This window comes from Bacillus rossius, chromosome 7 (assembly GCF_032445375.1).
Source record: "Bacillus rossius redtenbacheri isolate Brsri chromosome 7, Brsri_v3, whole genome shotgun sequence".
Taxonomy (NCBI): Eukaryota; Metazoa; Arthropoda; class Insecta; order Phasmatodea; family Bacillidae; genus Bacillus; species Bacillus rossius.
Window position 1 is genome coordinate 40,536,316 of NC_086335.1, and position 23,577 is coordinate 40,559,892.

The 23,577-nt window shown below is 33.4% G+C and overlaps 1 protein-coding gene across 6 annotated transcripts in view; it reads right to left on the reverse strand.

The window, feature by feature from the left end:
• Positions 1–5,557: 5,557 nt before the first annotated feature.
• Positions 5,558–23,577, reverse strand: part of LOC134533879 (protein roadkill) — a 283,593-nt gene continuing 265,573 nt past the window's right edge. For all 6 annotated transcript variants that reach the window (XM_063371612.1, XM_063371616.1, XM_063371611.1 and 3 more), the window contains 6 exons: positions 22,323–22,474; positions 22,106–22,233; positions 20,063–20,240; positions 12,766–12,944; positions 11,230–11,372; positions 5,558–8,167 (listed from right to left, as the gene is read on the reverse strand). In XM_063371612.1, the coding sequence (XP_063227682.1) occupies positions 8,023–8,167; positions 11,230–11,372; positions 12,766–12,944; positions 20,063–20,240; positions 22,106–22,233; positions 22,323–22,474 (925 nt within the window). In that variant the 3' untranslated portion in view covers positions 5,558–8,022. The remainder of the gene's footprint in view (positions 8,168–11,229; positions 11,373–12,765; positions 12,945–20,062; positions 20,241–22,105; positions 22,234–22,322; positions 22,475–23,577) is intronic.

Here is a 23,577-nt window from a genome sequence, read left to right on the forward strand (position 1 = left end):
GTACTAAAGAAAAAAAACAAGAAAAAGTGTGACGACAAATGTTAGTGTGGAGTTACATTTAGACACTTGGAAATTTCTGAAGTAATTGAAATTCTAGAGTTCCACTTACATTATATGTAAAATATATATATTTCGAGGAAAGATAATTTTAATTCTTAATAAAATCAATTTATACATATGAGACAATAGACAGGCTCTAGGTATTGCAAAACCTACCCCCACTATCTCCAGCAGAAATCATCATTCCCCCTTTTCCCCTAAACCCTCCGAACACTAGCAAGCATTATTGACTGGCTTGGAAGTATGGGGTAGAGACGAGTTCATTTTGATGTATACACAATTCCAGGAAATATCTTACAATCAAATATTACAAATTAGAAAGTACTTTAGTTTCAAAAGCTATCAATTTAAAAGATCTTGAAAATATTTTAGATTCCAAATTATTTTATTATAAACATGTAGATTATTTAACCTCTAAATCCCGAAGAACACTGGCCCTAAAATACATCCCTTAATATGCTATAAATTCAGATTCTATTTTATCCCCCTTTTTATTTTAGCACTAATTAGTAGAGACCTGAAAAAGTAGATGTTATTTTTCTGAAAATTAGGTGTTATTTTTTTTTTCATATATATATAGGTATTATTTTCCTTACTTTAAAACTGGTACTAATTTTTTTTTTACAAAATTACGAATTATTGTTTATAAAAACTAACTAGGGAACACACCACAACGCTGAAATGCCAAACTGACCACAACGCAGACAGCTAGAAAACTGCTGTGTACCACAACGCCGAAAAATGTCATTGCAGGACTGCTACAAAGGTTAGGTTAGACAAGGTTAAGTTAGACAAGGTTAAGTTAGACAAGGTTAAGTTAGACAAGGTTAAGTTAGACAAGGTTAAGTTAGACAAGGTTAAGTTAGACAAGGTTAAGTTAGACAAGGTTAAGTTAGGCTAGGCTAGGTTTGATTGTCGTATTTCGGCGTTAGGTACATTTAAGAAACACACACAAATTCATTCAGTTGTTATGTCGGCATTGTGGTACACAGAATTTTTCTAGCTGTCGGCGTTGTGGTCAATTTTGACATTCAGCATTGTGGTATTTCAGCATTGTGGTAACGACCCCACTAACTTCTGCTGTTCTTGTCTTCTTTTTTAATATGTAACTGTGCAGCTGCATTGTCTGTACATTAACGTTTTTGGGTCAGAAGCGTATAAACCTTAACGTTTGAATTCTTCCGCCCGTATACACACGCATTTACGGTAGGCTTAGGCATTTCAAACAAAATATGGGTAACTTTATACTTAATTTAACATTAGCTGTACAATTATTTTAAAGCAATGCTTAAAATCCAGAAAACCACAATGAAAACAAATACCTCATATAATCGCACTAGCTACGTTACTCGTTTATGATAAAATAATTGGTTTTCGCGGCAAACTTGTTTACAGCTTCGTAGGATTTCATATTTTGAGGTTACGATTGAAGTTCCATACTTGTATGTCTCTTTCGTGTTATTCAACTATAACTTTAAAATATGGGTATAGGAAAGTTTAAAAATTAATTTCAATAATTATTTAACAATAAATATTGTCGTTCGTATTATACTACAACGTAATTTACGTATTAAAGTTTTTGTCAGAAGAAACTTGTTTGTATGAAAATAACGAACAAAACAGTGTGACCAACATGAAACTCAAACATTCTTAGCCAGCCGATTTATTTTCAACCCAAACGTAAAGGCACCGTTAAAAATATAAAAGTAAATTTAGGGCCGCTTTTATGACCCCCGGCTAAAGTTCCGGCTAAAATTTAACCGCAGGCTAGCTCTTATTTCGGTTTTATGACTCCCTGTTAACGTCTACCTTCCAGTTAAAGTCCCGGCTAACCTAGCGGGTGGATGAACCGGCCGCTAGCTGCTTAACCGGAGGCTAAGCAACAGAAAATAAAATGGCGATGTATCAGGCGAGGTTAGTTGTTGATAGTAACGATGACTATTTGAGGAATTCTATTGAATATTTGCAGGATGCGATGGAATAATTTATTACTAAATATAAAATGCTTCGCCGTATTCATCAAAGTTTTATTAAAAATTGCATGACATGAAAGTGTAGTCACGCTTTTCTATTCTCGTCGAGTCGTGTATTATTATTTGACTTTAATTGATCACAAAGTATATAAAAGTATGCAATGTATATAAACTTAAATGTTCCTGCTTAAGAATATGTGTAAATAAGTGAATTTTAAAATTGCAAAATGAGGGTTATTATTACCTATAAAATGCGTGTTTTCGTGGAATTTGTATCTGCAAATTTTTATTCGTAATACAGTGGACATATGCCGGGAATGAAATGCACTTCATACGACTTCAGACGTGGTTATAATTCAATGAATACAATTGAATGTGATAATAAATGTTACCCAATTATCCCTTCCCTATCTTACAAACCTTTAGGTACTTATTATCTACCTGCCACGCAAGTGCAAAACGAAAACAGCACTGGAATTATTCTGTTTCCCATATCCAAGTTTATCCCTTGATCCTATCGGCATGACCCTTTATATGTTGGTCTTGTTTTACATTAGACTTGCTGTTTTAATTTAGAATGTTGAAAAACCCTGTACATAACTCAAAATACCTAACATATCACGATACAAACAAATTATGTCAGGTCTTGAAAAAATGTATTAATTTCGTATACATTTTACAATCATAATTATTTCCCCAGTGAATATGTCTAGGATCTCTCGACCAACTAAATTAAAACAGCAAGCATGCTATACCACAAACTAATTCCATCAGGATCGGATTAATTTGGATACGTGATACGAAACTATTAGTACAAAAATGAAACCTACACCAGTGAAATGAAAATCGACAAGTATTTTCCCGAAACAGGGTCTATATTATTTGATTATGAAATAAATTTATGAAAGAAATAAGTCTTCTCTAGCAAAAATGTCATCCGTATTTATTTGTTTGTATAGAATTACTTCGTTAGTTTTGGCTTAATATATAACCTAACAAAATCATGAGTTTAAATACAAGAGTAAAATTGAAAACACACGGTTTTGAATCGTAAATTGTAATTTTATGGTTTAATACAAAGCAGGTTTGACGTTGAAGTAGTTTTTGGTTAATTTAATTATATCTGTTGCAAGATAAAGTTCGCGGCATAGTTCTTTACTGCAGCTGTAAACATTCTGAATCACAATACAAACAAACAGCTGACTAGCATTCTACCAGAAAAAGAAAACTGTCTTGCAACAAAAGTTACCAAATGCTGGTTTTTTTCATTACCAACACACCCATTATTACACCACACGCTTCGTCAGGTTCCGGTTAGCCAACCGCAGGCTAAGTATGGGTCATAATACACCCCTCGTTCGTTAACCGGAGGCTAGCCTAACCTGAAGGCTAGCTAACCTGAAGATTTAGCCGGAGGTCATAATACCGGCCCATAATCGATGTTATAAGAATATGAGAACAATTTACGAAAGAAATTGAACATTGCATTTTTATAATTATGTATAAATATATTTCAAGCCCGTGACAAATTTTATTTTTATAGTACAACAAGTGAACAACCGTTGAGAAAAGGAAGATGGCGACTAAACTAAAAAATCAAAATAACCGTAGTATCTAGAAAAGTAATGAACTTATGGAAAATCATTGTAAATATACGTATGTATAATTAATTACGATACATCTTTATTTTGATACGTCATTTTTAGGCGGATTTAACAAAATTTCTTTAAAATGTGCCATAAGCATGATAAATAGGCGTTTTCAATTAAAAGTGCAGAAATTCGCATTTTACATGTGAAAATGCTTTTATTCGCGTTATCGCAGTAGCGAATTTTTCAGGTCTCTACTAATTAGGTCAAAACTAGAATAATGCTCAGTAATATGGAACAATATTAATTCATCTGATGACAAATTGAATATATTCAAAATAAATTTAACTTATTTTCTTAAATTTCCTTTTCCTTTTGTGACCAGCAGGCCCATATATCCTCACTCTTTATTAAAAACTGTTAGTTTCAAAATTAATTGTAAATATGTTCTGGATAATACTGGTTGAAGAGTTCTCCAATTTCATAGTTGTTTTAACATCTAATTTATGTGCACTAAACATAAATATTATTTTTAGACTAATACATAACAGATTGGATCAATTTGTAAATAAAGCTAATTAGTATTTTTTTGTTCCTTTTGTTTCCAGTCATCTATTTAAAAATTAACAATAGGCAATTTATCTTAGTTTTACCAATTTAGAATTTTTTAACATGCTTTCTATCTTCAATACTTCCAAAAATTTGTGTACTCTTAATAGATATATATATATGTAGCCAAGTATGTATAAACAGAAAAACTTGCTTAAGACATTCCCACATAATATGTTTTCCCGCTTAAGTTCACAAAATTATTCCCTTGATCACTTCCATATATCCGTATTTTAATGGCAGTATTATGAGATATAAGCAGCTTCTATTGACAGCCTCTCAGAACAGGGGACAGAATGAAATGCTATACAATCTTCCCATCCATAAAGTTTGCGTTAATAGATGCTTCCCACACAAAAAAAATTATATTTATCTTTGAACTTTTAAACTCTATTTATTGTTAATTTTTAAAAATTAACTTATTTCCAAACGATGACAAAATAATTTTTATTGCACATGAGCATCAAAACCTTTGCAGCATGCCACAACACTGTTAAAAGTAAATTTTTCGACTAATCATCTGCTTGCATTCAAACAGACCGAAAGGCTGATTCATCTGCAGGCCATTTCCCCCATTCGAGGCATAACATCTGACGAATAACACACAAGACCATTGAAATCTGTACCACACGCTGCACGCTGTTACAAGTAAATTTTTCAACCATTATCTGCTTGCATTCGTATAGACTGAGAGGCTGTTCCATTTTCCCTATTCGAGTTACACCAGGTGACTAATACACTGCAAAAAATATTACCACCAGCCAATAATTTTTGACCTTTTTTTTTGTAAGCAGTGCATGCATTTTGTATTGTGCTCAGTAAAGAATAATTGATAACCTGCAAATAAGTGCATTAGTTTGCAGTCTTTTTAGGGGTGATTTTAAGTTTAGTGCTGTGAAAAACAGTGCATAATGACATCTACAAATAGTGAAGGCTTTATCGTTTGAAGAACACTGAAAATAAAATCGGAAGTTGATGCAAAGAGCGAGTATGGAGAAAAAAAAAAATTAAATTTTTGGTCGGGCACCAAAATGTGTTTCTCTGAATATTTTTCAAACATTAATTGATTGTAGGGTACATTTACATAAATTTTTACACCAACATTTTGCTCAGCTTCTATGTTTTAATATTGAAATATTGCACCATTTTTGATCTCTATCAACATTTTCTTAAGTTATTTTTAATTTATTTTTCCCATATTAAGTGAGTATATAAAGGTTTATTAAGACTATCTTATTGACCATTGAACCAGCTAATTTTTCAGTCTGTAGATTTTTACCATGGATAGTCCACTGCATTGGTTCACAAAAAAAAAAAATAATAAAATTATGTTGATACTATGTTTATTACAATACTTGACTCAATATTACCATGAGCTGAATACACATAAGCATCAATCATAAAATTTGTAAACATCGGCATAGAACTACATACAAGATGTCGCAGTTTGCTAAATCTAAAAAAAAAAAAAAATCCATGCTCCTTACAGTTAAGGTGGGACATTAACATTTCCTGACTTGAAAATGACAACTTAAATTAGAACCTGATATCACAGAGCATGTATGGCAAATGTGGGCATCACCCACTTACAACACCTGACAAACTGGTGGCCATTTGTACATCAGCCACACGTTTCAGACACAAACCAATCAGGAAAACATTTTAAGGCTTAAGTGCACTGTGCTTTGGATATTTTTTTTTTAACAAAAATTCTGTATTCTTAATGAAACAGACATTTCAAGCAAAGCTGGATAACATCACAGCATTATATTAAAACTTGAAAAAAGTGTACAAAAACACAATTTCAGGAACAATAAAGAAAATGAATACTGAACTACTGTAGTACAACTAAATGCTGTTTTTGTGACTCATCGAACTGAACTCAAAAATTGCAACATGTGGAAAATGTGTTGTGTTTGCATTAATGCATAATACAAGGGGGAAATACTCATACATGTACACACAAGAATGTGAGCATGGGTCTCACGATTTATTGTGAAAAATGTTCTGCATTTATGAAACTGGTTTGGTCAGTCACAAAGTTATATGATTACAACTCCCTGCCATTTTCCAAAAGAAAAGTATTTAAGAATTGTTCATTTACAAACCCCACTAATACCACAATATTCAATGCTGTAGTGCATTTTCATCTTAGCTCACTATTGCAAACCCATTTTTAATGCAAAAAATATCCAAAACAATTACACAACTTAAAACTTACTGCAGAAACATGAAACAAGGATAATTTAATGAATGTGCAATGTAGTTACAATGAATGTACACAGAGCTATTTTACTATCACTACCACACAAATAAAACTACTAACACAGTACATGAACACAAACAACTTAGGAGATCAATTCAAACATTAAAAAACTAACAGTTGCAGTGTTTTCTAGCAAGCTATGCCAACTACAAAAAATACAATGTACACTTGGAAGAGAAAGAAAAGGAAATTTTTCAACCTTGACATTTCAGCTTCTGAGACCAAGTTAGTTATTAAATTACAACTGTGTCACATAATAATGGTATACTCACACTTGAAACTTAATGTACATGCTTGGGAAAAATCATGACCGATGTAGATGTGTATGCCGCAAATAAACTTATCTCTCTGATTTCGTTCATTAAAAAAATTAGATTTTAAAATAAAATTTTATCAAAGAAATACTGAAATAATATTCTATGAATTATAATTAAATCAATTGTCAAATAACACACATCTGTGTAATAAATGGACATGAAAGTTTGTCGCATCTGAACAGCTAACAAAGTGATATATCCACACAAACATCAAGGATAAAAAACATTTTATGCTTACAATGTTCTCTTTGGTCTTAACTCAAGTTCACAAAATAAACAGACCAAGAAAGTGTTTCTTCAACATACACAAAGGAACAACAAATAAGTGAACAAATATGGGAATTTTTCAAACACATTTTAAGGAGACAGATATCCCCACCGAGAAACAATGGACTGAAAACTTTGGCTAGTGTGCTGAGGTAGGTATTGGACTGCTGTAGAACCAACTTTCTTCTAAACAAATCAAAATATTGGACAGGCGGCAATTAAAACATTAAGAATTCAGGGAGAAAACATTGACATACTCAAGATTTAAAAATCATGGTCACAAAAAAATTATGCCCTTCCTAAAATTTATTGTTTTGTTTTGCTGGCAGTAACATGTTTGCAAGCATTGAAAGGTATAATCTCAACAGCAGGAAATATAAGTTTATTCAATGAGGTGTGTGGTGCTCTACAAGTCATGTTTATGGTTGCCTTTCCCCTGCATGAGACAGCATAATAAATTAAAACAAAGTGCACGAATGTAGAGGTCAGCATCCAAAAAGTTTACTTCTTGTACAAGAATTATTTGAACACTGAGTTTTCATTGAAAGTTCTCTCTTGGTGGGTGAAATAAACACAAATCCACATCTCCAAAATCAAGATTAACATCTTCTTGGTAGTATTAAAAAAAATTCACTTGTATTTTTAGTCATACTACTGGTAAAGAGGGGACAAAAAGCTACATCACTTTTTTTCTCATTTGAACATTCGAATGCTCAATTTTATTTAGTGGGAGGGGCACGAAACAACTTAAGGTAGCAACTCCGCCTTCTTGTAGCAACAAGGTTCTGCTTCACTTTTTAACATTCAAGAATACTTTCTGAGGTATGAAAGAAAACTGCAGTCCATCCCTGACGAGGGAAGTCCCCCACGCTGCACGAACTCGACGCGACGCCTCACGACGAGCCCGTGGCATGTTGTGCACTCGTCGTGCCGCTCTGCTTTCAGCTCTGCTTCATGCGCTTGCGCGGCGGCCCGATGGGCGGGATCTGCTGCGTGGCCAGCGCGCGGAACGCTTCCGCTATCAGGTGCGGGTGCGACTGTACCATCGACTTGAAGCCCGCCGTCTCCATCACGTCCGTGGCGTGCCTGCAACCACAACCGCAACCGCTCCTGCAACACCGCTCCACGCCGACTACGGCTCAGCCCCTCATCATCACTGACATGTTTCCCACTTGTGTGCCTGGGTGGGAGGGAAGGGGGCTGCCCACTCAACCAGCATGGCCCCTAGGTGACTGAACTACAGCTTAAAATCTCACGGAGCTGGTTGAGGGGTGAATTGGCCGAGATCTAGCAGCAATGGAACCAAGGCAACACCAAACAAGTTTTCCCAAAGGCAAAAACATCTGGCTTTGCCCCCTTTTGGGAACTGAATCGATCACTTTGATGGGAGGCGAGTGATTACACCACTCACCAAAATTTATGTATTGAAAAATGGCCACGAATTTATTTCTGTTTTAGTGCATGAACCTTAAATGCCTTTAAGCAAACATTGGCAGAAACATGCATACATCACAAAGGATAGCACAATTTTATGTTACAGCTGTTTCCAACCTACGACATTAATAATGGTCTTTTGGTTAATTGCACTAAATGACCAAACTGAAAGCTAATAAATATATCAGTAGTTAAATTGTACTAGTTGAATTTTTAATATAATAAATTTCCTTATAACCAAAATCTCCTAAAAACGAACTGTTTAAGGTATTTTTATTATACATTAGATGAACTTCTTTAAAACTTTTTCTTAAAATAGCATTAACATGAAATATAAATTAAATAAAAAATTTAACTGATTTTAATATTTTATTAAGGTGACTAACAATGAATAGTCATATCTAATTTAAAACCAAATACTACTCAGTACTATCAAATCAAAGAAAAACTAGACCACGAATACTAGAGATTATTGACAAAGCAATAGCAAGATGAACAAGAATAATACATAGTTATGTTTGTCTCGCTTCCTAATATAAATATTGTGAAAGCCAAATTTGTTAAGATTTTTATTTATAAAAAAACCAACACACCAAACACTGGTAATCCAAAAATTTTCTCAAGTCATAATTACGAACACTTGCACAACTTTTTACACCCATTATATTACACTTACAGAATATCTGTAGCAAATATTTGTGACAGAACAAAATATGCAAGGGTGGCATCATAGCTAAATTTACAGAAATATCCCTTAAAAAATAAAAGTAATGATACAAAATTTAAAAAAAAAAAAAACATAGTGTGGGACAAGTCTTGAACTTAACGATTTTAAGCATAATATTCATCATGGGTTTGTTTGGTTTTTAACTAGTAGAGGCAGAGAACTTTTCGGCCGTGGTCCAGGCCAAGCCGAACTTAAAACCTTTTTGGACATTCAAATTAGAATTTGGTCAATCACAGTCTTTAGTAATAGCCCAAAACAATGATCAAGTAATGTCATCATTGTTCTGAGGACAAAGTCCTTCGGCTTGTACCGTGAGTTGCACGCATTCACAGGATATACATGCAAACAGTTTAGGATTTTCAACCTTTAGTAACTTCCAACAAGAAATTTGTGTTTGAGTCAGTGCAGTTTGTAGTTTCGACATGTATTTGTTTACGTGATCAGAAGATGGCGGCCATGGTGTCTTGTGAATTTTCGTAATGGATAAATAAACAGTGAAAATCAGATTTTGACCAAGGAATGTTATTTCAGTAATCAATCATAGGCAGTAACCTCCTTATCAAACTTGTTTTTTCCAGCACCCAACAAATTACTTTTAAGTGTCCAGGTATGTGCACTCTAAACCAATGTTGAGCTAGTCTGAGGTCTGGAGTGTTACAGGGTTTTCTTTGTGCAAATTCACTGGACTTAATTTACAGTATGTTTAGAATGTATGTAAAATATTTAAAATTATTATTCTATTTTTTCTTTTTAAGTTGATGGAAAACCAATCAGGAAAATAAAAAATATCTAGCACAATATATCAAAATTCTTACCAAAATAATCCTCTAATGTTGCCATAAACTAAAGATGTTATCTTTAAAAGATTTGTGCAATGGGAGTACATCAAGTCATAAACTAAAGATGTTATAATTTAAATTTGGACCTGGTAAAATTTGTTGTAGGCAAACAACTAACTGAATCTTTAGAATATAGATATGCTTTCACTAACAAATAAATTAACACACAGTGACTACAAGTAAAGCAATTCACACCTCTCCATAAGAATTGACACAAGTTTTAACTGAAACAAATTATAAAAAAATTTGAAACACAGAATAATTTTTTTTGCCCTTTAAAACACTGCTTCACTAGCCACGTTGGGTTTTTACTTTTGGTTACATTAATTCCATAACATAATGAAGTAATACTTAGAAAATGGGACTACAGAAATAAACCTGAATGCATTACTCTTTACTGGAAACAGAAAAATCAACTTCTTGTGGGTGATCATAAAGCCATAAGACAGGAATAAATTTAAATTATGAATAAATCCATAACTTAAATAGCAAGTTAACATGTAAAAAATATACTAACCACAAAATTTAACACGAGTCAAAACTGTAACAAAATTTCCCTGACAAAATTTATAAATTTCCCTAATTTTTTTTTTTTTTTTATAATTTACATACTTTGATATTTTCTGAAAGAAATTAAGATAATACAGCCTCCATCATCCTCGACAGCTTAGCTAACCCATTCTCCTTTCTTTATTTCTAACAGAACTTTGCATACCGGTATATCATTACATGGTAAGACTATGCACTAACACCCCATCTGGGAAAAAAATGCTTTCACAGTATGGCTGATGGCAGACTGGAGCATGACATTTTCCCCTCAAATTAATATCAATAGGGAATTTCCATGACTTTTCCAGGATTTCAAGAGAATTCCCCGACTATCCCTGACAAATTCTAACATTCCCGATTTTTCCCCGACTTTCTGGAATGTAAATGTTCTGTAGACAACATTAAGCACTATAGAATAGTGAAACATCCGCATAAATAGCAAATAAAAACAAGAATAATGCAATACCCAACGTAGAGAGGTAAGCCACGATTACAAGAACTTCTGTATTCGGTGCGTGTCTGACTACACGCTGCACTGCACAGTATAGCATTGGGGCAACACACACTCCATAGAACTGGTAATTGGTGCCTGTACTGACGTGTTGATGAAGTCTATGGCTTGGGCCTTCAACTGGTCGGCGCTGTGGAGGTCGGCCAAGATCAGGATGTCCGCAGCATTCTCGATCGACAGGTTCGTGCAGAGCGCTTCCTCGCACATCACTTTTAACCTCTCCAGCGCGTACTGCAACACAACACACACAACTCCCAGATAGACATAGCAATTTAAATTACATCACAAAATTTTAAAATAACTTAACTGAGCTGAAGAAACCACTGCAACAGTTTTCCCATACTTTAACCAGGAACCACCTTGAAATGTGGCAAAGTATGGAAGACTAAAATGAAGAAAAAATTATGTTCATGTAAATTTTTGACTAGTCAAATCAGTGATTACATAATGGAAAAAGAGAGAAGCCAAGTAACTTGAGAAGCACTCCCCAGTCACTGGCACAGACACTGGGACATGGACTCTGCAATGATTTTGAAGAAGCTATACAGTAGAACCCTGATTATCTATGACCAAATTAACCAGGCATTTAATCAACTGAGTTCTCAATTAAAAATTAAATTACACATTTTTTTTAGGGGAAAAACCAAGCCCTCCAAGTGTAATTAATTAGGGAAGGGACAAGAAAGGAGTAAAACTAAAAACTACGTATTAAAAGTATAAACAAACAAAGAAACTAGCTAGAATTGCCAATGAGAAGAAATACTAGTTCAGTTCGGGTTAAGCTGGATTACAAGTACGGAACAACTGCCCTTCCTTCCTAGAATCGTTTTCTGCCCTTCGTGGAACTCTGCGCACACACACACACTCTAGAACCTTGTATAAATTACTTACGAAATAATTTTTCTGAATTGTATAACAAATACATTTGAATTCGATTATCCGTGATTTTCGCTTATCCAGACTAAACACCCCCCCCCCCCCCCCCCCCCCAATTACTCTGGTTAATCAAGGTTCTACTGTACATTGTAACTATTAGCATAAGCACAATTATTGATTCTATTTAAAATTTTAAATTATATCTTTTTTTTTGAACGAGCTTGCCTGTAAAAAAAGTCTGAGATAAAAAAATTGTCTGTACAGTTTAAAGTACCAAACACTGTTCACAAAAATATTTTCTCATGCTCATAACCATAAGTAATAATTAAGGTTAATTGCTTCTTTTATTATCACAATTCCATGCACAAAACATAAGTCTGTATTAAAACTTACATTTTTGCCAGTTTGAAAACATAATTTTTACTTTTTTTTACATACAACAGTTGCCAGCCTAAGATACAATAAAAAGTTGAATTTCATTGTGTAAAAAAAAATGCAACTACTGAAACATCTTATTACCTTAAAATTATAAACAATGGAATACAAACATCATTTCCTTTACTGATGGTGTTTTGCTAGCCCAAATTAATTATTTTTATTATTAACTATCTAAAATACGCATTATGTATTTTGTTGCTGTCTGTAGTTGGAAACCACAATATTTTTGATTTACAAAATGTAAAGAACTAGAATCGCCACAACTGACAATGACAAATGTGCGTGAATTTCAAATTTCAGAGCCACCCACCTTGTCAGCAGCGGCCAACAGGTCATCTGCCATCTTATCCAGGTTGGGTGCCTTGCCTGTGTAGATAAATCTAAGCATTTCTCGTAATACTTCGTGGTCGACATCCGTTATCTCCACCCTGTTGTGTTTTCTTTCCTCCATTTCGTGCTCGAACATGGCTGCAAATACTGGACTGCGAGCTGCAACAAGGAAACATAGAGCTACTGACAAACGAGTTGGTTGATGACATTTGGGTGATCAGACCGGCGGCCACTGGTTCAGAACCCAGTCATCTCCACAAGGAGATGATCACATGAGTGGGGTGAACTAGGAGAGATTATACTAGGGTTTAAACTTTCATCAGAAGTTAACTAACCTGCATTATAACTAGGGACAGTATTATATTGTTAGGCTGCGATAAAACCGAAATAACATTGAAAACCACCTATGTCATTACACTGTATAACATCAAAATGCAAGTTATAAGATCATATATCACCTAAATGATAATTAAATCATCCAATTAAGCAGCATTTAAAAAAACAAATTCAAATCACAAAAACCTAATCTTTTAATGTTTGAAAGTCAAGACATATTATTTACAAACAAAGTTTGTATCAAAATCCATAAATAAAAAAATAAAAAATTGTGTGTGATTGTGCGTCCCATTTAATCACTTAAAATATAAATGCTCACTGATTTGTTTTTGTTGTTCAGAAATTACCTTTTTTACAATAACTTATTACAAATTATTTAATCAGAAATATTCAGTATGTCAACTAACATTATTTTGGTGGAATAAATATTAAAAACAGAATTATAAAAATTATTAAAAACCATATCACCTAAATCATCTGTTCAAAAAACAAAAATTGGACGAAAAAAAAAAACCATAAACTTTTGTCTATAGTTATAACACACTTGAATATTTACCATTCCATTTCAACAAGTCTTTAAGACTTTTAAGTTGTGAATATCAGCGTATCATTTATGCTTTACAGTGTTTTGAGCTAGGGATGGGCCGGTCGAATCCTCGAATCCACAAATCCCACCGAATCTCTAGTATTCGAAAGATTTGAGATTCGAGGGAAATGATTCGAGGATTCGAGGATTCGAAGAAATATTCCAGGAAATGTTATAAATTTAAAAATTCATGCCTAAGATAACAAGGCACATATAATATTACCGTTTCCCAAGATTCTGTACTTTTAATAAGTAATTAAGTAACTAAAATTACTATGCACTGATGTGAAACCTATGTTCACTAAATGAACATTTTTGCACAGTGGCTTCATAAAAGTGGAAATTTATTAAGGCATAATTCACAGAGTGTCATCTGAATAAGCTAAGACTTAAAATAAAACACGTTTCGGATCGAAACTCATATAATGATTCTCGACTTTTAAAATCAGTTAACCTAGAAATTCGTTGGTAATATAACCATAATTTTGGCCTCCATCACAAGTTACAGCAGCACATTCAGTATTAACAACGAAATTAACTTTCTCTAAAAAAAACTGATACGTTATGCAGTATTTATTTTAATAGCAATTCAATTTTAAATTAATTATATCAAACACGTTTTCCAAAATGAATATAATTATCTTTCTACGTCCGTATTTGTTTTTGTTATACTACCAACTTGCATAATGGCCAACATATGTATGTTAGCCAGTTATTCTCAGCAGCAAAAAATTACGAATCTTCATATCAAGCATTTTAAATTTCCAAGATAAAATATACGCAGTGCCCATCCACTTTAGTTCTGAAATTACAACTAATTATTTTCTTTGCTTAAGTGAGCCTAAATGTTAAAAGTTATACGACGAAACATTCTTATTTCCTAAAAATGGCTGAAACCAAGATGGCCTACTTTGGTTGACTACTTCTGTGACTGTTAATAACAGTTATGTTGGTAGCACTAAAATTGTTCCGCCGGATTATAATTTCTGTTTCCGTGACTGAAATAATGTATTCTAGGCAGCGTGGTGTTGAAACATTATGGTTAAGTGATATTTAAGTTCAAGTAATATACTTTTACCGATATCAAGTTCAAAATGTCAAGTGAAGTGTGGGAACACTTTTCAGTTTATGCGAAAGACCCTAACTATGCCGTTTGTAAATACTGCAAACAAAACATTTCTCTTGGTGGCAAGAGCCAAACAACTAGTGCTATGAAGAAACAGTTGAAGAAACATCCAGTCCACGTTAGGGCTGCATCACGTTCTGTGAGTAGTTCTAATGAAATCATTGGTGAAAATGTGGCTGAACTAAAATTTGTTGAAACTGAAACTGACTCGTCTAGTAAAGAGAGTCAACCAGGACATAGCAAAAGCATTGTACATCAAACTCAACTAACACTTAAAGATTTCATTGCAAAAAGAGAGAAATTTAAGCCAGGAGATACAAGAAGTGCAAATATTACCAAGTTAATTGGCAAGATGATTTGTTTGGACAGACAGCCTTTTTCAGTGGTCGAAGATAAAGGTTTCAATGCTCTAGTGGATCATCTCGAACCTAGGTACGCCATGCCATCACGGAAATATTTTGCTAATAAAGTTATTCCCAGCATGTATGCTGAAATTGTGTCATCTGTACAAAAAACACTAAGTGAAGCAGAGTTTGTCTCGGTTACAATGGATTTGTGGACCTCAACAGCCAATGATGACTACTTAGGAGTAACTGTGCACTTCATTGACAGAGACTTTTGTGCCCAGCATATATGTATAGAGGTGGTACCGTTTCCAGAAATCTCCCATTCTGCACAGAACATTTGCAGTTTTCTGACAAGAACACTGGTTCAGTGGGAAATCAATGATAAAGTGTTTTCTGTTGTACGAGATAATGCAATGAATGTTGTAGCTGCATTGAACTTGTCCAGTTTCAATCACATCCCATGCTTGGCACACACTTTACAGTTAGTAATAAAAGATGGTCTTCTTAGCAGCAAAATGGTTGCTGCAGCAACAGGTGCATGTCGTCGCATGGTGGGACATTTTAAACATTCATCCCATGCAACCAAAGTATTGAGAGAAGCCCAGAAAACTGTTGGTTTACCTGCTCATAGGCTCGTGCAAGATAAACCAACTCGATGGAATTCAATCCTGCATATGCTTGAGCGACTATATGAGCAACGGAGAGCTTTGGCTCTTTCAGCAACCAATCTTGCCTTGCATGTAGAAATATCTGTGACCCAGTGGGAACTAACTGAAAACATAATACCTATTCTGAAAATATTTGACCAAGCTACCTTACAAGCAAGTAAGGCTGGTGTTAATTCATCAGAAATCATACCCATTGTTAACAGTCTGCTACAAGAGTTAAAGAAACCTGCACCTGTACTTTCAGGTCTTCAGGGTGTGAAGAATGATCTCTTTGCATCCTTGACAGAAAGATATAGGACACTAGAAGAAGAAGAAGTGTATGTTTTAAGTACACTTCTTGATCCTCAATTTAAAGGAGCTGTGTTCACAAGCAAGGAAAAGCTTGACAGGGCAGTGAAACTTCTCACTACAGCAGCACAAAAGCTTGACTTGCATAAGCATTGTGGAGTTGTGCAAAAGCAAGATGGGCTAAGTAGTTCTCTTTGTTTTGTTAATTTTTCTGCAGTTTGTTTGTATCTGTTAGTAATTTCTTTCAATTTTCTAATCAGGTACCTATTCAAACTGGTTCCTCAAGTGGCATATGGTCACTTTACTCGCAGATAATGCCTGAACGCCTCGCATCCATCAAGTCGGATTCTACAGCTGTTGATGAAGTGACCAGATACCTGCGTGATCCAACAGTTAACCCAGATACAAACATCCTGGAGTATTGGAAAACTCAGTCTGCATGTTTACCCAGGCTACATAAACTGTCGAAAAAATATTTGTGTTCACCTCCAGCGACAGTGTTCTCTGAACGTTTGTTCAGCACTGCAGGGAACATATGTGACCAAAAACGAAATCGTCTGGATCCAGAACGTGTCAAAATGCTTGTTTTTTTAAATAAAAATTTAAAGGGTTGAATATCTCCACATTATGTTTTTTCCCTTTCACAACCCCCCCCCCCCCTTTTTTCCCTTATAAATTAAATTTTACACCCCTGAAATCTGGATTCGGATTCAAGGGGTGGATTCGAGGTACTGTTTGGGATTCGGATTCGAGAAAAATGGGATTCGAACCATCACTAGTTTTGACTGAATTGTCTAAAACTATATACAGCAGTAGTGCCAGCCAGTTGAATGCCAGTTTACTGCTTCAGAAGAAAAAGGTTGTGTGTGGCGTGATTTTTATTTCCTGTTCAGTGTTGCAAAACATTGAACTTTCTTATACAATTAATACATGTCCATTACAAGTGTGGTCAAATAACCAGAATTATTCCAACATAAAAGCAACAAAATATATTTTAAAATGTCTTCCTTTAATCCTGTATGATATTCCAGTTTTCATACTTACAGAGTGTAGTAATCAAATAATTAACATATATAAAAATATTAAATTTACTAAAATATTAGTATATTCTTTTAGATGCTTAATGTAAATAAAAGTATTCTTTTGAAGTACTGAAAAAATGATAAATATTCATATCTAAAAAAAAAATTTTAAGTAGTCTTGCGATAACAAAAAACTTTCAGTACAATTTTTTCATTGCAATCAATTTTAGGACTATCATTTGTGTGCACAAAGAGTAAATGTTGCAACCAAAAGAAAGATAGAGTCTAGTTCATAACACAAGGTCTCTAGCACAAGGCCAACAGATTACATACAATTGCACCATAAATTAAATCTGCTCAACTTCACCTTGGAAAAACCTTCAGATAAAATTTTTCAGTATCATGTTCCATATGGGTGAAAACCAGTTACAATGTAATTTTTTAGATGATAATATTATTATATAAAAATCAAAATTAATATTTAAAAAAAGGTGATAAGACAATTATAAACTTTAGACCAATTTCACTACAATGTTATTTTTCTAAGATTTTTGCATAAATCATTCATAAATATATTTTTTTTTTCATTTATCCCATTAAATATCAGATTGTCAACACTATTTTGTACCAGGTAAAAGTACAATCATAAATTTGTGCTTTTTAATTACCTATGGTGAAATTTTATCTTGCAACCAAGTGATTGCATATTGATGCACGAAGATATCTATAATATAACTACATGGTGCCAAAATAATGGAATGAAACTAAATGTAAATAATATTAAAATCATAACATATTTTCACAATACGCACCCAGAAAATTTTAACTAAGTAATAAACATGATACAGTGAACTCTATGCATGCGTGATCTGGGTATTCTTTTAGATTCAAAACTTTACTTCTATCACCTAGTTGATAATATAACTGCAAGTGAAAACCAAATATTAGGGCTTATAAAATATTTAATTTATTTGGCTACCTCTTTTAACTGTGCTTAGTCTTTTATTTACTTTTCTTTTATTTAGAGAATGGGTCAGTCATCTGGAGCTCAGTAACAACTAACGATTCAAATAGACTTTAAAACATACCAAAGAAGTCTCATTTTTAACATGAATTTAGTAAATGATAATCCAGAGTAATTTAACTATGATTCAACCCTAGAAAATCTGAGCATGCACACATTGCAGTTTAGAAGAAAAGTGGCAGATAATGTTTTTGTAATAAATTGTTTTACAGCACAGAAATATCAAACCAAATTGGACTGAAAATTTCCTGTTTTTAAACACAGAACATTGCAAATATTTTTAACTTACAGAAAAAATGGGTTGTTCAAAAGGTGTACTGATAATTCTGATTATTGCTTAAAAGATTTGGATCCTTTTTATATTCAAAACATTTTTAATGAGACATTTTAAATACTAATTTTAGTGTAATTAAGTAACTAATTTATGTATGTAATGTATTAATATTTTTTAATTAGTTAAAAGTTATTTTTAAATTATGCTAATTTTTTGTGTTTCTTTTGTTTTGGTTATTTTAGTGTGTGTTATATATTTGTGTTATCTTATGTTCCTGATTGTAACTGTGTCTGTACTTCAATGAGTTCTACTAAACTTTTAAAATACACTTGTTCAGGTTATAAAAGTTCAAACCTCCCAGCTAGCTTAATGTTGTCCGACTATTACATAGGTAAAAACACTGGTACCAAAAATACTAAGTACATGAAATTATTGCTATGAAAATGAATGATCCTTGAATAAAATAAACTCTCTAGAAACACATTTACCGATTTTTATTGCCTTTTATTATCCTTAACCAAACTTTATAAAGCATGATGGTGGCCATTGCAATTAAGATACAGTTCCGAATTATCTACAAACAACCATCACAAAAACAAAATTTCTGCTTCTAAACAACTATCTTTCAACTGGTAACTAAATGTCAGATGAAAAAAAAGTTAATTATCACCCATATTAAAATCCTGTGCTTACTTACGAGACAGTACAAACCAATGTCTACATCCTTGGAATGACATTTGCCTCGTTGTGAGTTCACACCGACGATTGTGGTTTACGAATTCTAATTAAAATCTTTAAAAAAAAAAATTTAATATCTCATATAGCCTTAACCACAGCCGTGGAATTTACTCCTTGCTATATTACATTTCAATTGTGAACTGCCACCTGACAAAACCTACCGATACCATGATAAGCTAATGACTATTTGATGACTAGACTATCTCCATCAATAAAGGAGGGAGGTGGTAATGTGTCTTCAAAAACAAATCACTCACAAGCTTTAAAAACACTTTAAAAAATTTGCCAATCAGGGCACAAGTTGCATATATAAAAAACTTTGATATACATAATCAAGGACTTTTCCTTCTCTGTCTCTTTCAAAAATCCTTTATCATGCCTAGTTCATGATGATACATTCATTCTCAAGATCCCAAGCTCAGTGGGAAACACCTGTTCCTCTCTTTCTTACACTTCAGGTATCATGTCTTCATGTGTCTCTCTCGTAGCAACAACTCTTACGTGAATATGAATAAATACATGTAACACAAACTATCAATATCAAATATAATAAGAAATTCTAGAAAATTACATTTTCCTAACTCTTAACCTAGCCTAAATGCTGAAATTAGAATAAATGACCTTTAAGGGCTTTTATCAAATTATGTTAACAAATAATTTTAAATGTATTCAGATGTCAATAATAATCTAGGGTTGATAAAATTGTTTCCAATGACTTAAAACACATTTACATATGGATAATCCTTTAATCAATTGGCACACCTCAAAAGCACTCATTTAAATTAAAACGCCACAAGGAGAAAGTAATTAATGTATTGGAAATTCGATTAAAATATCTTAAAAGACGAAACAGATGAGTTGTACTGACCAGCAAGAATGGCTTTGTGGGCTTGAAATTCTCTCCCGCTCACAGACAGCGTGACGTCGCTGAACTTCTGGTTCTCGAACAGCACTCCCAGATCGTCGGACAGGTGGCACTCGGGAACTTTGAACTGTATACCATTTGACTGGCCCGAGATGTTGACGCTGTCAGCCACAACACTGACCTGCAACAACATGCACAAATTTACCACAATGCCACAATTAGATCAACATACTTGTATGTTAAATACCCTATAAAAAAATGTATAATTACATAAACAATTAGAATACAAAAAAAATTTGTAGAAATATTTTTTAATGAAGTCCCTTACCAATTTAATATTAAATAAAAAACTTGGGCAAAATACATGTTCATTTCATTATAAATTTAAAAAATCAACTATATGTAAGGGAGTAAAATAATTAAAGTTTCACAGGAGCTCACAAGGTTCCTAATAATGCTAATACAAAAATAATGGTCCCTACAAATACAGGCCATTTGAAAATATAGATATATAATTGACATTTAAATTATTATAATACAAAATAACCCTACTCACAACAGCAAATTAAATGGTTAACTTCTTTACATAAACACCACCACCTTTAATAACAACAATATTAATTCTGTAGCCTGAAAAGATCCAAGCGTTCTAGACTAAACTATAAAATAAATACCCACAAGTTTTCTGATAAATTGAACTTCTTTTTGAAATTTAATGAATTTAATTGAAATTACCACCAAAACTAAATAATTTAACAGCAGTCAAAGCATAAATTACCACAACTTTTTGCTTGCATCTGTTACGCATGAGGCAAGACAAAACACTATAGTATACCAATAATAACTGCATCACTACTTAATTATTAAATATAGGTCATCTATAATTTCACTTCAGTACAAATTCTTTTCTCAGAAATCGAAACATGATAAGGGTAGAGATAAGGTTTCGTTTTACATGGTTTGACACTAAGGCTTAGATTTATAGTGGACAGCGAGCTAACAGCACCGTGTTCAATCCATGGGATAGAATTGAACTTATTACCTTCTCGAATTCAAGCTCGCAAGCACCCAGCAGTGTAAGCCAATACTAATTAAGCTTAAAAAGAACGTTTCGCAGATTTACCGCTTCTTATGGTGGTATTACAAAACATTCAGGTAAGGTAGTGAATAAGCAATGTTTGGGATACAACTACAACCGAAACCCAGTAAGGAAACAAATCTGCAACCTTTTAATAAACTATGCCCTTCGCGAGGCTAGAAACTGGTTTCAACGCATTCTAGCAGGTGTTTTGCAACCATTGATATAATTTTTATGGAAAAAATTCAAGAGAGAGCAATACCATTGCACAAAACTAGAACTTACTTTCTAATTTTCTCAAGTACTTTTTAAGTTCTGATTATTTCTTGTTATGACCATTAAAGTAAAAATGATCACAAAAGTTAACTACATACGAGTTAATGGCTCCAGATGTGGGTCTGCCATCTGGACGAAAACTAAAAAAGTAAGCTCTGTGCATGCACTGAATTTGGTCAACAGATTGTCAACGGATAGGACACCAAAATCTGTTCCCTAAAAATAAGGGACTAGCTGTGAAATTTCGTGCACTAGGAATACAGTTAGTATACAGGTGTAGCATTTTCAAAACCTAAACCCTTATTTTTGTATCTTGAAATACCGACCTTAGTGTCAATAGTCTAACTGAGGCAGCACAAGACAGTTAACACTGGGCAGGTGATTATTCGTATTGATGTAGTTAAATGAAGTGGTGGTGATGTATCAGTGAAATCAAGATGAGAGATTCCTACAAACTGGTGCCTGCTGCTCCACACTAAGAAAATCCTGTTCTGAAAATTTAAGGTCCTGTTAGGACAAAAAAGGTAGTTTCAAACTAGGTTGAATGATTTTCACAAAAAAATGAACAAGAAATTATATTTTTAACTCTGCAGTGTAGTCAAAAAGGATCACAAAATAATTAAAGCACCCAATAAGCACTGCTTTTAAAAATATAAGAAAGGAGGTACTCGAAAATATCAAAATAACTGTACCTCACAAAATATTGTCAGCTTGTCGTCAGGTAGTAAACCATTTGCTTCATCTAGGAGGAAGTCTCTGCGAATAAACTTCTTGAAGCCCCAGTCCTTGCCTTGAACGAATCTGTATGCTCGTTGGCTTTCTGCACAAAAAAAATTCAATGAATATTATTCATGCAATAATCTAATCACTCCAAATATAATACACCAGAAAATAAATTATTTTTCTCACCCATAGCTTTGGTTTCTTCTCTTTTGGCATTAAGAATGGAAAACTTGAACTTTGCCCTGACTTCAGACTTGTTGCATGAGACTAGCAAAAGATAGAGGGAGAGATAGTCTTTGCTCTCTTCATCCAGACCTTTAGGGTTGACTCGTAAACACCTGCAAAAATAACACTCCAATAAGCAAATGACACACATTTAACTAGTCATACTAGCATTTAATGAAAAGCAGTGACTATGGTTATCTACTTTCGTGTACAAAAATTTTGATGATAGCACAAATAAATACATGACATATTTGTTAAACATAGTTAAAAAAAAACATGATTATAGATATACTTTCCAATTGTAACATTCATTAAATATTAGTGATGGGATTTTCGATACTTCGATACCTCGATACCTTCGATACTTGACGGTATCGCAAAGTATCGAGTATCGAAACTGTAAGTTCGATACATTTTTTCGATACCGGAATGCTTGTTCATTTGTATTGAATTAAGTTTTGAGTCGCCATCGTACAAAATACAACTACAGTAGTACCTCGATGATACGTTCCCGTTTCATACATTTTCCCGTGTCATACGCCGATTAATTTTGGTCCCGCCGAAAGTACTATATTTACAATGGTTTACTTTCCCGGAACATACACTTATAAAATAATTAATTTCCCGTTTCATACGTCTTTACGAAGCGGAAAAGTCCAAAAATTCACAAATTTTTTTGTTATATTCCTCCTGATAAACTACGTTTTAATGCTTTTATTTTGAAAAAGTTCATTGTTTGCCTTTGCAAACGTAGAAAAATAACTTTATCGCACCATAGATATGGAGAGTATCAGGAAGACTGTGCACTTCGCTAGTAGCATCTATGGCCAGCACCAAGCGAGACTAGTGGCGCAAACTAGCAATGATTATGAAAATAGTGCACGCGCTTTACCAAGGCACGGATCTCATATTTTGTGCATTCATTAATCTTTGAACTGAATATACCCGATTGTTATTGTTTTCTTACGATCGGATTGTTTTGTATTTTACGTTTCTCACGTTAAAATTTTATTTAAAATTGTTCTGTTGCATAAAGTTGTTTGTAAAATGAAACAAACAATAAAAAATTTCTGATTATCTTTTTATTTACATTTGTTCGTGGTAAAAAAAAGTGTACTGAAAGTAAAGGGCTAACTCTCTTGAAGATAGTTTGTATTTCGCTTCTATTTTTTATACTCAAGTATTTAAAGTTGTTTGCAGTTTGTATTTTTGTAAT